This window comes from Nannospalax galili, unplaced genomic scaffold, assembly GCF_000622305.1.
Source record: "Nannospalax galili isolate Female #2095 unplaced genomic scaffold, S.galili_v1.0 scaffold115, whole genome shotgun sequence".
NCBI lineage: Eukaryota > Metazoa > Chordata > Mammalia > Rodentia > Spalacidae > Nannospalax > Nannospalax galili.
Genome location: NW_008340588.1, coordinates 6,400,849 through 6,418,997, shown reverse-complemented (window position 1 = coordinate 6,418,997; position 18,149 = coordinate 6,400,849). Strand labels below are relative to the sequence as shown.

General features: G+C 40.5%; 2 protein-coding genes across 3 annotated transcripts in view; one reads left to right on the top strand and one right to left on the bottom strand.

Moving 5' to 3' along the window:
• Gls (glutaminase) overlaps positions 1-8,610 on the top strand; it is a 73,063-nt gene extending 64,453 nt beyond the window's left edge. Inside the window, exons 15-18 of the mRNA XM_008835613.3 lie at positions 4,462-4,523; positions 5,248-5,324; positions 5,425-5,488; positions 8,188-8,610. Of these exons, the coding sequence (XP_008833835.1) occupies positions 4,462-4,523; positions 5,248-5,324; positions 5,425-5,488; positions 8,188-8,344 (360 nt within the window). The 3' untranslated portion in view covers positions 8,345-8,610. The remainder of the gene's footprint in view (positions 1-4,461; positions 4,524-5,247; positions 5,325-5,424; positions 5,489-8,187) is intronic.
• A 5,639-nt stretch (positions 8,611-14,249) lies between these two features.
• Stat1 (signal transducer and activator of transcription 1) overlaps positions 14,250-18,149 on the bottom strand; it is a 38,274-nt gene continuing 34,374 nt past the window's right edge. The window contains exon 25 of one of the 2 annotated variants that reach the window (XM_008835610.3): positions 14,250-15,319. In XM_008835610.3, the coding sequence (XP_008833832.1) occupies positions 15,305-15,319 (15 nt within the window). In that variant the 3' untranslated portion in view covers positions 14,250-15,304. The remainder of the gene's footprint in view (positions 15,320-18,149) is intronic. The other variant, XM_029564751.1, reaches the window with a different exon arrangement.

The window sequence follows — 18,149 nt, the reverse complement described above, 5'->3', positions numbered from 1 at the left end:
CTCAGTATTCCACTGGCTGGAATAGGATTTAGGTGTCCAAAGCCAGCCTGCCTTACATAACAGGGACTCTAAAAGTGTGTGTGTGTGTGTGTGTGTGTGTGTGTGTGTGTGTGTGTGTGTGAAATAAAGAGGCATTTGTGGTTTATTACTGAGAGGTGCCCAAGCACGTGCTTCCTTCTGGTGCCTTCCTATCTTGGAGAGAATGACACTCATTTTGTGATCAAACCTTTTCCACTGCTTTGGACCAACTTCAGTCCTGTTTTCATGAGAATAATGAACTGACCTAGTTACTCTTCAATAAAACTTTTGTTAAGGCAGGCTAATTTCTATCCCCTCATTTATCACAAAGCTTTTGTGCTTATAAGTTTTTAAATTTCATTTTGCATTTATCTCTGAGGTGAAATATGCTTGAGAATTAAGTGTTAGTACCCTTCAAATAAGCTCATATTGTAGATAAGCACTTCATGGGCCTTATAAGACAGTTCCTTTCACTGTTGAATAATAAGTGACTAAACGTGGCACACATTGTATCTCCTTAGAGAAGCTTGGTTTAAATTTGGGAATTTTAAAAGGCATGGGCTAGGGATATGGCTTGCTGGTAGAGCACCTTCCTAATAACATGATGTACAAGGCCCTGGGTTCAGTCCCCACCACTAAAAAAAGAAAAAGAAAAAAACACAATAAAAGCAACAGTTAACACCCAGAACAAAGACATGCAGTTTATACAGTAACTAGAACAAATGGGGATTTACAATTTACAAGGGCTAATATATTTTATAACAATTTTATAACAATAATGTTTATAACAGTAATGTTGTATTGATGTGTACATCAGAGTCTCACAGTTTCTTCTGTAGTGGAGGAGATAAGATAGAAAGGAAAAATACCATTATGTGATGGTGCCATTAGGGAGCAAATAAAGGTAATGACTTCCAATTTCAGAGACTGAGTAGTGGTCACAGAGGGGGGGCTGGTAACAGTTCATGGAGCACTGGGTAGAGGGAAGGTATTTTCATGGGCTGTGGCTGAGCAAGAATGGAAGCTATACTCAGTTGTTGTGGGAGAGCCGCATCTGACCTATCCCTGCTGTGTGTGCTGTTGCAGTGCAGATAAGAGTGAGTGGATTCAAAGAGAGGAGCAGAGACAAAACAAAAGGATCAAAAACAAAAGGGCAGTAAGTGAAATCAACTTTGTTGTGTCAAAGTTGAAAGAGAAAAAATAGATTAGTAAGTCTAAAGAATCTTGAATGCTAGGGTGAAGATTTTAAGCTGCAGGTGGTATACCAAGTTGAAGAGTTGATATATTGGGGGAGAATATTCACTTAGTCAACATACATTATTGGTTGCTTGATACATGATGGGCACAGGTTACAGTTGGAAAAGAAAACACAAGTGATTCCTGCCCACTTGGAGCTTATATTTAATCAGACAGACAATAAATTAGCTGAGGGTGGGGCAGGTAGTAATAGTTCATCTGGATAGAAAATCCAAGGTAAGGATAAGCTGTGATGAAAAGGGAGTGTCTGAATCTGTGGGGGAACATTTGAGTAAAGACCTGAGCAAAGTGAAGGAGTCCCTCACTGTCTGGGGCAAAAGCATTCCTGTGGTAGCAGAGTTAAATGGGAATAGGTAGACGGTCCCAGTCCTCCGCATGAGATAACGTTATGGCTCAGGCAGTCCTAGAGCAGTTATGATGGGTGGTGAGAAGTAGTGGTTTCAAACATTTTGGACAATTTGTTGGATGAGCTAGATGTGGGTTGTAATAGAACAGAAACAAGGAATATTCTATGGTGGATTTGTGTGAAACATCTGTTGGGCAGAAGCAGCTCCTCTCAGCACCTTGGTAAAAATACTCCATCCCAGCAGGTGCACCCATGTGTAAGACTCTATGGTGGGAGGAACCTGTGCTGGGTACCTCTTTGGCTCTGGCCAGGCAGCCTTAGAATTCACCATGCAGTGTGGCAGCTGTAAGCAACCCCTGGGGTTTAGAATGGGCAAGTGGATGAATTGTGTCATCACAAATTAGGGGAACCTTGAAGGAGCTGACTATACTAGTAGAAGGCTGAGCAAACCAAGATCCATTTGGGACTTAAATATGAGATACCTGTTAAATACCCTGAAGGCAGTGGTCAGTCGATAGGTGGACTTTTGGAACCAGGGTGAGGAACTTGCAGAGTTTTTACTGTTTTTTTTCACCGAGTGTGAAATGTCAGTAGGACAGTCAGGTGGAGTCAGTAGGGTTAAGTTAGGAACAATGATTTACATTAAAGGTCTAGATTGGGAAGTCATTTTGCCCAGAGGAATCTATGAACCCTCTGAGAGATGTTGAGACCACCTTTCGTGTATGGCAAGGCCATGGACTACGGGCTGTGAGTTTGTACTGCAACCAGCATAGGAAGTTAAGCAGTGTGGAAGGATGCTGGAGGTCAGGAGTTAGCTTAGGAAGGCTACTGGAGTTTTGGAGAGTATTGGTACCCAGGAGTGTGAAGGTAATTCTCAGGGAAATAAAAAATATAAACTTTCAGAAAATTCTCCCTAAATGTGGAAAACTAGGATCAAGTATTAGTTCAAAAATTAATTTTTGTGGTATTAAGGCAGAAGACACAAAGGGACTAGCAAAGGGTATGAAGATGTTAGAAAGATCTCAGCAGTGGGGGATGGGGGCCAGTCTGGAGAATTCTGCTTACCATGAATAGGTGAGGAAATCACTCTGAGTTTGAGAGGCATGCATAGAAGGGACAGAGAATAGGTATGGGAAATATTTATATGAGAGTAAGGGGAGCTGAGAACAGGGCTTTATGTATTCAGTGAAGTTGTCAGTATCAGCTGCTTTACGGGTCACCACTGGGATTCTTTAATCCAGGCTTTTGCCATGAGAGAGGGAACTAGAGAGGAAAATAAAAACTTGTCAAAGACCAGTGGGAAATGTGAAGACTAGTCTTCTGTGGCCCAGCAGGCAAGGGGAATTGAGGATTTAAAATTGGTTCCACTCAGAAGTCATTTAGGACACCTGGAATAGTGGTTCATAGCCTTAAAGCTACCGGGGCACTAAAGGAATCTGTTTGCTTCTTACCCTAGGAGTCAGACACCTGGCAGTAGAGCAGAGCTACTTAAATATGCTTTTAGAACCTTCTGGTTAAGCTCCTCCCACCACTGCAGAGAACAGGGTTCCAGACCACATCAGGGTAGAGGCTGGCAGGAGCAGTGACAGCCAGCAGGAAGGGAAGCTAGTGGGCAGAAAAACAGGAATGGGTTTTTGAGCTGCTAGTAAGCGGTGGTGTTTGGGGTGAACAGCTCATGTAGCTAGACAGGCTCCCACACTGCAGAATTCCAGAGCTTCCAGATGCCCACAAATCCCCAACATGGGATTGAATATTTAAGAACATAGCCAACCACAGGACCCTTATTTTCATGGAGAATCTTGTGGGCAAGTTTCTAGAAACACTTTGCTAAGCCAGAGAAGTTCAATAGTTTTTTGTTGCTTTGCAACCATTTTTAAAAGTTCGCAGGCTATGGGAAAGGGGAGCCATAGTGTGGAAGGAAAGTGTTGGGTTTAAGATCTTGAAGAAACACAGCTCTAGGCTTGTGGCTTTGTCCTAAAGAGCTGGACTACCCTGTGCCCCAGTTAGACCTCTTTTTCTGTCTTTGAGCCTAGTTGGTCAGGTCATCAGTATGAGTGCTGAAGCTACAGAGCACGAGATTTTGGAGTGTAAGTGGTGTCTTGAGTTTTCATGATAGGGATGGATAGTCTTGAGCGCAAGCCAAAACTGAATGGTCTTTAGGATAACTAGCCTTATCTGGTTAACTGTAAAAACAAGTGGAGAACTCTCAAAAAGTAGATGCACCTTAAGTCTTAGGGGACTCACAGGCAGCAACTTAATATTTGGGGAGTTTACTTACCTTTTAAGCAGTGTCCTATGTTCTGAGGAGGCCCAATTTGTATCATCTGGGCAGTAACGAATATTGTCTTTCCAGAACAGCTCTATTGTTAAGTTTAAGGTGATAAACAGGGTTCAGTCTCTTAGATTTGCAAGGTCATAAGTAATGAGGATAGTGATTGCTGGCAGGGGTTAGGCATTTATACAGCCTGGTATGGTTTTTAATAATGATGTGATGTGACTTTTATCAGTATACAGACTTGTTCAGTGTTGAGATACGCTAAACGAAGAAGTTCCTAAAGAATTTTTCAATTATGCTAACTACACAAATTTCTTAGGATTTTGAGTTTCTATTCAATGCCGGTATTCTAGTCCTTTCCACATGCACCTTATTTTATTATTGCATTTTCTCTCAATTCTGTTAAAAGAAAAATCCATTTGTGTCCATTGGATATAGTTGTGTACTTGAGATAACATGTTATCCATAATCCAGATGAAGCATTCAGAGTGCATGGAAATCACTTTCCATGGCAGTTGACTGTTTATTTTCTCTCGTGAATATCTGAATTTTCTTTTCTTCACAGGTAAAGTCAGTGATAAATCTTTTGTTTGCTGCATATACTGGAGATGTGTCTGCCCTCCGAAGGTATGATGGGTAGTGGCTTTCAGTGTCTGAAGTACTTCCGGGCAAGGAAGCATCTTAAGGCTAAGGTTGCACTAACACTTGCTCCAATAAAAGTCACTCAAATGAGATTTATATTAAATCCTCACTTCCAGGGTCCCAGACCTGCTACCTTGTCATATAAAAGCCCAGATCTCTGTCCACCTCACTGGCAAGTGGTTTACTGTAACCCATAGCTCTTTCCCCTCCTCATTCCTGGTGAGGAGGGAATGGAACATTTGTTGTCCTGCAGGTCACCAGGATTAAAAAGGCCACAACGACTGAATAGTTAGTATAGAGTTGCAGCTGACCTTTAAAGTAGAAAAATGGTTAGGCTTATTTCCACATTTGTTCTAAAGTCTGATTAGTACTTGTGTTAACTATGTCAGTTTAAATAATGGGAGTCTTAGTAAAAACAAACAGCTTTATTATAGGCATTAACTTTTTGCCCTTTTGTGGCATTAACTTTGGTATAGTTGTGCCATTGTTCTTGAGTTTGAATAATAATGTGCTTAATTCTTGGAGAGCTGGCTAATGTTTCAACCTTCTCCAGAATAGTAAAGCTAAGGAAGAGAGGTCAATAGCGTTTACCCACCACGACTTTGTGAACTGGTTGCCTGGTGCAGTATGGTACCTGTACGACAAGCTTTTAGACTGAAATGATGGAGTATTTATTTTATGTATAATAAATAGCTGTTTATGTTTTCAGATTTGCTTTGTCAGCCATGGACATGGAACAGCGTGACTACGATTCTAGAACAGCACTCCATGTAGCTGCTGCAGAGGGTAATACACTCATATTATTTCCAGATTTAACCATTCATACTTTTTTTAGATTTAATTTCTACGCTACTAAAATCTGCTTTCCCCTCTCCCCATGGTATAGGTCATGTTGAAGTTGTTAAGTTTTTGCTGGAAGCCTGCAAAGTAAATCCTTTCCCCAAGGATAGGTGAGTGCTTACATTCCCTTCTTTCATAATTGTTAAGCCATGATTTTAATATACAGGATTCTAGTGTTCCAAGTGCTGCTTATATGGAAATCCAAGACAGTAAATGTTTTAAATGTATGGTACCTTAAAAAGACAACACGCAAAACCTTGTTTCTGTTCAATATCTTACTTTGTCTCCCACATCTAATTTTTTACCTGAGTCATATCTTTAGAAATTTTGAGATTTGACTGTCAACACAGTGTATGAAAAAGACAGTTCTTTGTATTTGAAAAGAGAAAAATAAGAATTCTGTTCTCACAAGACTTAAAAAACTACTCAGAGTAGACAATACAAACATCTGTAAGAAAACTGTTGAGTGTGTTGGAGTTCATTGGTATTCATGGACATGGTGGAATGTTGTTTGTAGAAGCTTTGTGGGAGCTGAGTTTTAAATAGTGGTTGGGAAGAGATGAGGTTTGAAGCCATAAAGAGGAAGTGTATCTGTAAGTGGCAAGGACTGCCTAGAACATGTTCTGCTCTCCTCTCCCTCCTGCCCACGGAGCAAACTGCTATTCATCCTGCAACAAGCTCCTGTTCCCCCCTCCCCCCCGGCCTCCATGGTGAAGGCAGGGCTAAGGAAGCAAGTGACACACACAGGTATGTACAGCAGACTGTGCCCAATACTTGGACATCCTGTCCTGGGGTTACAGTGGGTGGGCCAGCACTGAGAATAGAAGTTAGAGGAACACAAGGGGACATACTTGGTGGGCTTTGATAAATAAGAGTTTGAAATGAAGCATGAGAGCTGCCCAATTTGGAGTTGTCTGACTACTCCCCAGCTATCTGATCTGATTATTAAGCTCCGTGGTGTTTCTGTTTTTTAATTAGGGCCTGGTTCTTAGTGGTTCCAGAGAAGTTACAATGTCAGTGTCTGAAAATTGTTAGCAGTTTTGTGAGGTGGTAATATATTGGCTATCTAGCTTTATCCCTATGGTTATTAAAAAGTATGATTTAAATAACCTTGGTTGGCAATATTCCAAAACCTCGTTGACAGTCCTCCCATTCATCCCAAAATGTAATGTTCATCCTGTTCTCTCTAGAGCAAGAAAGTGAAGAGTCTCCCTATGTTTCTAACTCCAACTAACACACGTGTTGAAAATGTTTACCATGCTTTGCCTATTTTAATTCCTCCACTCAACACTGACCTCTAAGAATGTAGAAATCGAAGTATTCATCTTTTTTTTTTTTTTGTCTTTTTCAGACAGGGTCTCCCTGTAGCCCCAGCCAGCCTGGAACTCGATGTGTAGACCAGGCTGGCCTTGAACTCAAAAAGATCTGCCTGCCTCTGCCTCCCAAGTGCTGGGACTAAAGGTGTGCATCACCATGCCCAGCAGAAATATTCATCATATAGGTGAAAGTTAGCTAACATGGTAACTAGATGAGTGATATGTTCCAGAATAAAAGCTAGAGCCACAGGAATGTTTTCTCTAACACACAGAATCAGTATATAAAAATTTTAAAAATAGTTTGAGTGAAATAGCATATTAATTAAGGCTGGCCCTTTTTCATTGTGTCATGGAAGAACTATAAAGGTAACTTGCACTGGGCAGTCTTTCCAAAAAGTCACACAAATACGTATGGCCCTGTTAAAGCCATGACTCCCAAATGAAGTCCATGTAGAAGTCACTAATTCAGCTGTTTTTTGAGAAACACAGAGATAAAGTGTTACTTACCTGATTTTAAAAATTAAGAGCAGCCACCAGAAATGTTTAAAATAATACTATTTTAAGCACTTTTTGGTTCCACGTGGTAACCTGTTAATAGGGTAAAATGTTCAGGACAGCTAGGCAAAGGAAATGGAAAGATGCCAAACCAGAAAGGGAGAGAGCCGAGGAGCCAGCAGAGTGAAACAGAGAGGAAAGGCTGACCAGGAGGAGCAGGGTGAGAGGACAGGCCTCCATGTTTGTAAAGGAGTCAGGAACCAAGGAGCATGCCTGGTCTGTACTGGGGTTCTGGGTTTTATGGTGCTGCCTCCTTTTGCAGAAGGCTTAGCGGATTGGCTGGCTGCTGGCAGCTCTTCGCCTCTTTTCCTTGAATCTTGATCTGCCTTGCCCAGCAGCATAGAGTATGGAAGAGGAGTCTCAGTTCTGATCAGGCAGAGGTCCAGTTGAGCCTGCAGTTGCCCACCCTCACTGGACATGGTGAAAGAGTCACTTCCTCTGGGCTGATCTTACTTGTCCAACTAAAATGTGGTGAATTTGTCATGAGGTTATTTCTAGACTTCTGGAATTTATTGATTTTTAAGTTCACAGGAACACAGATTTTCTGTCAGAGGTTAGGGTAATTAATACACGTTACTACATATTTTATTTAAAAAGAGATCCTTTGGGCTTTTCACGAATTTCAAGTTCAGGACTTTTAGAGGCATTAATGTCTGTCAACACAAGGACTTCCCTTATAAAGCTCCCTCCTATGTCACTTGGAGATGTAAACAAAATCTTTTCTTGGTTGTCACCCTCATCATACCCTAATTGTTCTCTGAGACCAGTTTTTGAATTCTAAATCCTGTCTTGCATTTTTGCTATTAGTTTTTTTCTGTAATATTGCTTAAGTGGCTAGATCTGAATGGCCATTTAACCTGCATTTAAAGGCTGGGGATTCTGGATGATCATCCTTGTACAGGAATTACAAAGTAATGACTATCTGTGCTCTGTTACAGGTGGAATAACACTCCCATGGATGAAGCACTGCACTTTGGACACCACGATGTATTCAAAATCCTCCAGGAATACCAAGTCCAGTACACACCTCAAGGAGAGTCCAATGATGGAAAGGAAAACCAAACTGTTCATAAGAATCTTGATGGCTTGTTATAATTGTCTTAAATCCCAAGATTTAAATCACTTACCTATTTAATTGTGGAAAATAATTATGAAGAACGTGTGTATTTCTATCTGGTAGTGATGTACACTTTAAAACATTTGTCATTTCAGTGTTACTGGAGTTTTCTTCATTGTGTGCACAGGACAAATCTGACTTCTTTGGGAAAAAATAGAAATAAAACAATCTCCCTCCATAATGTGAGCAATATTTACCTCGTGTACTGTATAATTTGATGTAAAAGAAATAGTTACCAGTGCTAGCTGAACTGTGCGGTCTTCATGATTTGTGTGTGTTTTGTGAGTTTTCAGTTTCTGGTGAGCTGCTGGTATGCATCTATGAGTTAAGCTTTGTTGTATAGTCTGTCCAAAGGGGTCGATGCCGTCATTAGAAGCAGTGTGATTTTCAAGACTTCAAACAGAAATGTAGTTTGAACAACTACATGCACTTACATAGTTGAGTGTTTAAAATGTCTCCTCCTCACTCTCCTGTCACAGTGTGAATCCTTAAAAGTTAAAATAGTTGTTAACTGTTAGAATAGGCCAATTCTGATTAGATTTTATCAGGGAATCGGTTGATATGTTTGGTGACCAAAACGTATGTGTGAATATAGTTAAATACTTTTGAACATTTTCCTTTTTCTATACTCCAGCCTCTCTTCTCCAGTGTTTAGATATCTTGTCTCTTCCTTTTAGCTGGGAAAGCGAGTGCTGGCATACTATGCAGTTTTCATGTTTCCACAGCAAGTCAGAAAATGTCTGACATTCTGACATCAGAGCTGGAACTTGGCCATTTGTCTATAGAAAATGAACCGGAGACAAAATTACTAAATCACCAAACTCATCAGTCTGAAGAATGAGGGCATGTACTGCTACACATCTTTAAGAAGTTATTTTTCAGCTTCTAGGATAAAGACAAATTCAGAAAAGCTTTAAGCTACCAAAGTTATAATGGTGTAGGACCTGCTACAAGTAACACTGTTTTTAAACCTATTGTCAAAAGTCTGCATCAGGTTATTTCTCCTCTTCGGAGGATTCCATAGATCTTCCTCTGTTGCCTGTTGGTGGACTGCATCATTCAATAGTAAGAAATGACCATTTCATTTTTAAATGAGACCCACTCTTTGTTTCAGAAAGGTGATTAATGATTCAGTTAGAAAACAGGGAAAAGAGACCTTAGAAGGTAAGAACACAAATTTCTAGGAATCGCACATATCCTATCATACCTCCGAGAGACGAGAGGTGTGTTAGTGAGGACTTCTGATATTAAGCACACATGTGCATGCACATACACACACAGATGGACTTCTTTAAAGCTGTTTTGTGAAAAAGTGAAATTCTCAACTACACGAATGCTAGTGGCTAGCACATTAGTAAAACATTTCTGTTGACCTCACTACCTGCACAAACTGCTTCTGAACTTTGTTATGCCTTATGGCACATTATTCACTCCAGTATCCCCTAGCTGCTTTGACTCTGCTTCCAAAGTCCCTGCTTCAGCCCTGCCCTCCCATTCCCTAGCCAGCACCTCCCTTGCTGAAACTGTGGCCCAGTGTTCCTTCACAGCACAGGCACTGTCATTGTTCCCAAGTTCCAGTGTCTGTGGGAAGGATGGTGGGTAGGTAACCAGTCCTGTCACTGTTCTGCTTCCACAAGTCTCCCAGGCCACACAGATGATATTTGGAAGATACTACACAGGAGCAGCATCACTCTCAAAGTCATTAGGGTAAACGTGTTTACCTTAGTTGAAATCAGCTGAGATAACTTTATTCAAATAGCAGCCTTGTGTGGCTCAGTGGCGTGACTTGAAGATTACGCATGATTTCCAATGAGGATGTTCTGAATATAATCTGAGAATGGAGTTTTCATCTTTTCTCAGACCAGAGCCATTTTGTAGAATCTTTGTGGCTTAAATATGCTCTTTTACCTATGAAGTTATTTATGACTATGTGTCAGGTCTTGTTCTGGCTGTTTGTTACTGGCTGGTAAAAACAAGAACATTTTGTTTAAATGCCTGAATGAGCTGTTAACTGCTGCCATCAGTCCTCTCCAGATTGTTTTGTTTCGGCTTTAGGATCCTATGTAATTTTTCTGTATCATGAAAATTTTACATGGTTATGTTTATTTAAAGCTTTGTTTACACTGCTCTTTCTGCTGTCTTGGTTCTAACACCCCATTTTCTGGTGGTATGCTCTATCTCACCGCTGCCGCACACTGCAGAGCTGGATTCGCTGTTGATGCTGGTGTCTGTCAGGGACTCACTGATCTGATATTGGATTTAGGTTCTTCCTTGGGAGTACACAACTATGAATGTATTTACTTCCAACATTTCCCAAAACGAACCTAACCTTAAAACTTAAATTGTAAGTATTCTGAAATCGGGAAATATTTATTTTAAATGAGATCAGGTAGTGTTGCTTTTTAAAGCATAATAAATACATGTATTGAAAACAAATTGTGAAAAATGGATTTTCTTTAAATGACAAGGTTTTCTTCTATTTCTTGGGTTGGAGACTAGGGTTGGTTTACAGCCTGGCCGGTTAGGAGCTCAGCCTTCAAGGGCATGGGTGGGGATGGAGTCCTGGCCTCTAGAAGCCAGTACTGTGCCTTTAGTTATAAAGTGCTCAGGAAACTGCACTGAGAAGTCATTTCCACAAAGCCTTGATGTCTACTAAACAGAGCTGATTCCAGTGCTTCCACACCAGGGTCCGAGTTGGGCTAGCTGGTAGCTCCTACCTCATTCCTTACATGTGGGAGTGGCATTCACTTCCAATGCCAGAAACCCTGGGTCCTCAGAGGACTCTGTGATAGAACAAAAAAGACATGAGAAATCATGAATCTAATCTACTCCATTACTGATGAAGCTGGGACCCCAGAGCAGACCATAATATGGACTCTCAATCCCACATTCTTTCCCTAAATCCTAATGTAAGTATTTTCACTTTTTCATATTAACTAATATGTAAGACCTATCCCTTGGTGAGTTGGTGCCAATCATAAGTGCCAGTGCTAAGTCTTGCAACATCTGGGCAACTCCAACTTACATACATATTTATCTGCAGATGGGAGCTTGGCCACAGTACAGAGCCAACAGATGTATGGATAATTCCAATAGTGAAAAGGTTTTGTTTTTTTTTAAATATAAGATCATTTTATTTTTATGGAACTTTTTAGGAGTTTGGTTTAATTTTATTTGCTAATCCTCAGTAAAATTAGTAAAATCATAAATCATAAGTTGGATGGGTCAGAGAAGCAGCCATGACTGCTAGGCAGCATTTAAAGGCTTTTTATGAAAGGGAAATAATATATGAAAGGATGTGATTCACTAGGTTAGAGAAAGTATATGTGTTTCAGGATAGGAAGGACTAGACATTAATAATTAAGGTGGTTGTTTTTTAAAGAGGTGAAAGGGTTAAAAAAAGAAAAAGAGGGATAGAAGGAATTACAGGAAGACCTTTGGGGTGGAGCGTTAGTTTCTGGTTTGGAGTCTGACCTGACTCGAAGCCTCATGTGGCCAGCCACGCCTCTTGCTGCCTTTTAAATGGTCAACAGAAAGCCTGTTATGAATAACACAAGCAGTCATGACACTAAACTATCCAGACTTCATTCATGTAGAAGACACGGGGAAAGATGGCAAATAACAAGTCTGCTATAGCATTACAAAATAGAGAATTCTGGAGTTTGATAATAGGTATATGACAGCTTCTTTGTGTACCCAATATAATATCTTTATTTTAGACAGGATCTCCCTGTAGTGCTAGCTGGCCTGGAACTCGCTATGTAGACCAAGATGGCTTTAGTCTCACAGAGATCTGCCTGCCTCTGCCTCCTGAGTGCTGGGATTAAAGGCATGTGCCACCATGCCCAGCTTCCTAATATAATTTCAATAGAATAATGACTTTTTTCAGCAATAAACCATGTAATCAAGAACTCGGTGAACACAATAAACACAACCTGAAGTTTTTAATACACCAAAACTTGAAATCTGGGTATCACTGAGTGATTATCACTGAAGAGCTTATCTTAGAAGGCTTGAAAAACAGTAATGAGTAGCTGTGGCCTTCCTACAACTGGCTTAAATGCTATTTCTTTGAAATTATGTACATTTTTCTATAACATTTACATTATAGCTTTTGGCTATTTTTGCTTCACAAAATCTTTATTAAACTTAAGTGATTGTACTGAGTATATGATCTGAGGACATATTAAGTTTATGATGGCAGGGGTATTTATTTTCGTTTACTAGTGTTTTCCAAGCATCTAGAATAGTGCTTGGTTCATGGTAGATGCTCAAAATATTTGATGAATGAATGAATCTTAACCAACCAAAACATGCCTTAAAGCAAGTACCTCTCTCCAAATGTTGGGAGAATTCTCAACCTGCTTCCAGCTTTTTCCCATGCTTACCCTGGGCAGGTCTGCTGTGTTCACTGAGACTTGATTTCATATTCCACATTAGCTTTCAGGCAATCAACAGATTTCTCTCATTTAATGCCAGCTCAGAAAGTTCTCATTCCTTAAAGAAAATAGATTTGGAGCTGGAGAGATGGCTCAGTGGTTAAGAGCACTAGCTGCTCTGGCAGAGGACCCAGGGTTGGTTCCCAGCACCTGCATGGAGGCTAACAACTCTAGTTTCAAGGAATCTGATGCCCTCTTCAGGCCTCTGTGGGCATTGCACAATATGGGTGCACTTCTATAATATGCAGGCAATACACTCATACACATAATAAACATAATTTTTAAATAGATAATAGATTTATCCCAAGAGTGAAATACATACTCTGTGCTTAAAAAACAGTATCTGAGATGTACTTAAAACATACAAACATCCCTTCAGCCAGGACATGTTTGGTGATACAGAAAGTAAACTGACCTCTTCTACTGACTTAACCTACCTTCCTTTTTTCCTTTTTCCTTCCTTCCCTCCCTCCCTCCCTCCTCCGTTCCTCCCTCCATTCCTCCCTCCCTCCTTTCCTCTCCTTTCCCCTTCCCCTTCCCTTTCCTTTTCCTTTTGTGAGATAGGATCCCAGGTAGCCCAGGCTGGTTGTTGTGTAGCCAAGAATGATTTTGAACTCCTGATCCTTCTGCCTCTGCTTCACAAGTGCAGGGATTATAGGTCTCCATCACTGTGCCTAGCTCACTGATCTACCTTAAATTGCCATAATTCTGATTACAAGCCAGGTAAGTAAAGGCAACACTTATAAAAACAGTGTTACTAATCTTGTTTTAAAATAAGGACTGATAACATAAATGAGATATGTATTAAACCAACTCAATGCCATCAGCTTTAGATATTTTTATACTAAGTACTAATAGGAGTCTAACATAATTTTAACATTTCTTAAAAGTAGACAGTCTCAGCTTGTGCAACAGAATGAAACCATACCAAATTGTTCTCAGTAGGCAAAGATATAACAGTTAAATCTCAGCAATAGAAACAGTATATGTATATTTTTAAATGTTTTGTTTCTTGATCATTTCATTTAAAAAAGTCAGCCAAGCCCAGCTGGTCCACACAATTTTATATGAAAACAGAGGCCTCAGTTTCTGTGCAAGAATAAGGAAAGTACTATGTGCATGTTACACTTAATGCAATACACATAATGAAGCTTTAATTTTAAAGTGGACCTAAAGAAAACATTTCCAGCAAAGAAAAAGAAAGCATTTATAGACCAGCAGAGTTGCGGGTGATGGTTATGGAGAAGCAGGTTGTGGCAATGTGAACAGCAGTCTGTGACAGCTGTCCAGAGGAGCCCTGTCACTCCATCCCTGGACCACTATACTGTGCTAATGAAGAAAGTAAAGAGGAGCACGTGCACAGAGCATCACCCTTCCAAAAGGTGTCAGGCAGAGCACAGGACAGACCATGGAACCATTTGTAATTGTCAGAAAAACACATGTATCAGTGAAAAATACACAGTTTTCAATGCAGTTACATAGGACAAGTTTTGAAGTTGATTCTCATATTTGTTTCATGACTCAAATCAATTACCACTTTGTCTCCTTGTCTCTCCATTTTATGTCTAATTAAGACTATTAGTTCAAAAACAATAAAGACAAACTAGTTCACTTAAGAAACATGAATTAAATTGCTGGGTTTATCTACATCTTGTAATTTCAACTTTAAAAAAAGATTTGCCTTAAGGGAGCTGGCTCCCTTAGTGAAAGTGCCAAGACAATTTTATTCAATTGGTGACCAAAATGACAGCAGAAAACACTTGCTTGGTAGAATACAGAGCAAGCAGAAAACACTACTCATCAATCTGGAAAATGTACTTCCTTCTGTTGATATTAGTCAGCTGCATTCACTCGTAACCAACAAAAAAGCTACCTCTCTCAAGACAGCAAGACTGTGTCTTTAGTTTTAAATGGCCACTGCAGAAGATGTAATAAAGAACACAACCGTTTCCTCATATGTGGATGAAGGATGTCCGCTATAGTGTTGATATACCATTCGACATAAGCTTGGCTTTGAACTGTGCCGTATGGCAAACAATGGAAGACTTCCAGCCATAAAGCAAAATGAATACAAAAAAATTTTCTAGAACAGAAATGTATCATTCCTACATCAAGACGTTCCCCATGTAACTATATCTATCCAATGACATAAGAGTTGGGAACTGACTTTATCAAAGCATTTACTGGATGTTGCTAGACTTCTCACCTTTCCCAAAAGACTGACTCTAATCCTGATGCTTTGGATGTATCTTTCTTTTTTGTTTGCAAAATCCACTTTTCATAGATTGACTTTCCACTTCACATTCAGTAAGATGCATGATGCCCTTCAGAGTAACATGTTTCTGAATTAGAGAAATATCCACTTGCTATTAACAGGGTGCATGCAGTAACTTTGCTGTCCTTTCTTGCATTTCCCTAGAAACATAGCATGTGAAGGAACAGTAGCAGGAGGGAATCACAGATGGGAAGAAAAATGTCTCCAAAGAGAGAAATTCATGTTTATACTGCGCTCATCTGCAAAAAGACAAAATGTAGTTAGGTTCATTACATGGATCTTGTGACATGCAGATTCTTATGTCCAACATCACTGTCCTTTCTCAAACCGAACAGTAGAAAGATGCTTCCTGTAGCAGATAGCCAGCATGGAATTAGAGGATCTTCAACATGCCCAGTCCTTTCCCCTGAACTCATCAGGGACCTTTTATATCACCTAAGCTGATGGATTATTACTCCCTGGCCTGCTGGCTTAATTTTATGACTCGACCCAGACAGACTGTAATAAAAGCTTTCTGCTGTCAATGCTTGTCTGGGGACAGAGGAACGTGGCAAATTTGCTCATTCAAAACAAGTGTGAGGAAATGCTGAGCTATATGAGGGTGAAAGGGATGAGAGGGAAATGATGAATTTCCTTTATGGGCCACTGAGTAGGCAAAATAAATAAAACCTGTGTTTCAGATGTAGGCCAGAGGAGTAAAATTACTAAGAATCACTTCAACTCCCTTCCCTAGTCTGCCCAGCTGCCCTGGATTGTAACCAGTAAATTGTTTACCAGAGAACACTGGCCTGCCACTGACTCCCTGACTTCTATACTGGTAGAATCCTGATGTTTCAGCGACGGTTCTGTCCTCTGCACTGCCTGAAGACATTTCAGATATCACCACAACAGTATGGGGGTGTATGTGCTACTGGCATCTATCTATAGGGTGGGGGCCAGGGGTGCTGCTAAACAGCCTTCAATCTTCAGGACAGCCCCACAATGAAGAATTCTCCAGCTCTAAATGCTAGGAGAACGAAGGCCGAGACATGGTGCTACACCATAAAGCCTCTTGAGAGCTTTTCCATGTCCTAAGTGCACACTAGTACATGGAACATGGTGAGATTTTTAGGAAAACAATTTTAGATTGAAAAGTACATTGAAAGTTTTGCCTCTGTTGCAGTCTGGTTGATGGTAGAAATATGCAGCTAAAATGGTACACTTTAGGGGTAAGGGGAGAAAGGGAGTGAGAAAAAGGAAACCTGCATTCCAATCTTGTCACTATGTGACTGTGGCTCATTACCCAACCTCTCTAAATCTCAAGTTCTTCATCTACTAAGTTGTCTAATAGTACCTAACAGATAGGGTTGGTCAGAGTATTAAATCTGAAAGCATATGAAAAATGTTCAATACACTAAAAGGAAAGTAGTAGACGGTTAAGTGTTATTATGAACCCTGGACAAAGAAGGGCCTTCAGGAAAATAGACTGATTCTATTACAGTCCAGAGGGAAAAGTCTATTGTTCAGCCATTCTAGACTAAATAAATACCCGTCGTGTACACTGGTGCACTGGCTCCCTTGGACTATCTCCTTAGGAGCCTGAGGGCCTCTTGGTCCTGAGGCTGTACCAGGCATCAACCATAGTACCACCTTAGTCCAAACTCAATCTCCAGACTTGGTGGAAATAAGCCAGCTGTGAGAGCTGCCTTCACCTTGGAGAACACACCCTAATTCCACTTCACTTGTTTCATGACAGTCTCATTATGTGTAGCTCAGTGTGGCCTTCAATTCCAGGTCCTCCTGTCTCAGCCTCCCAACTGCTAGAATTACAGGCATGAGCAATTTCATTTGGCTCACATGCTCTCATTCCGAGAGTGAACACTGAATGCAAGTCATGGCTAAGGTTGAGGATAGAGTAAGCCACAGTGGAGTCAACCCAATTTAGAGACTAATGCCTCTTCTTTTGTACAACCAGTGCTTTTAGGTCTTCAGGTCTTCTGTAGGTCTATATGGAAACTACCTGGATTGGGTATAATAGATTTGTCTTAATCAAATAAATAAAATCAAAAGGAATGGAATGGAATGGTACAGGGGGCATCCAAAGATGACAAGCCCATTTCCTGGTATTTGAGTGTTTCAGTTTTTCCCACGGTGTCACCCTGAGAGCACACAGAAAGCAGTCCTACTGCTCCCACAAATGAGGGAACTAACATCTTATTTTTTCTACATCACAGAGAACAATGGTGATGACAGAGTTGGAACTCTGCTCGCCAAGTCTAATCCCAGGCCTCTCAGAGCTGTTGCCTTCATCTTAATAGAAAAAGACAGTTCTGTGCAAACAGTTCTTCCTGGCTTTAAAAATGCCATCTACTAATGGTGGTGGAGGTAACGGTGATAGAATTTTCTCAAGAACAAGAAAAGCAGCTCACCTTCCTTTTAGATTCATTGATACACCTTACATTTTCCGAGTTGAACTTCACTTTTACTCCATTTTTGTATGGGGCTTATAAAGCAGTTTTTAAAAACATTTTATTTATTAGTTTCAATTTATGTGTATGAGTGTATTGCCTATATGTATATAAATGTACCCATGTTGTGCAATCCCAGCAGAGGTCAGAAGAGGGTGTCAGATCCCCTGGAACTGGAGTTAAGGATGGTTGTTAGCTGCCATGTGGGTGCTAGGAACTGAACCAGATCCTCTGCAAGAGCAGCCAGTGCTCTTAACTGCTGAGCCACCTGTCCAGCCCCATAAAACAGTTTTTATAATAGCATCAGAATGCTACTTCACACAGACAAAAGGCTCATTAGCCAAGAAGACAGCACTATTTTGTGGTCACACAAGCTAAGCATTTTTCTGTTACCCTTTTCATTCCTCAACTATCAGGGGAAGATGTAAGAAGTATTCTCTAAATATTTTTTGTCTCTGCTTTAAGGTGAAGGGGGGGAAGTTGCATATGAGAAGCAGTCATTGCTGAGGGTATATTCAGCCATTCCAAGCATATAGCCTTGAATGTTTGCCCAGAGATCTCCTTTGCCCTCTTGGGCATCTTCCTTCCCCCTCCCCTAACTTTCCCTTTCTTTACTGAACAC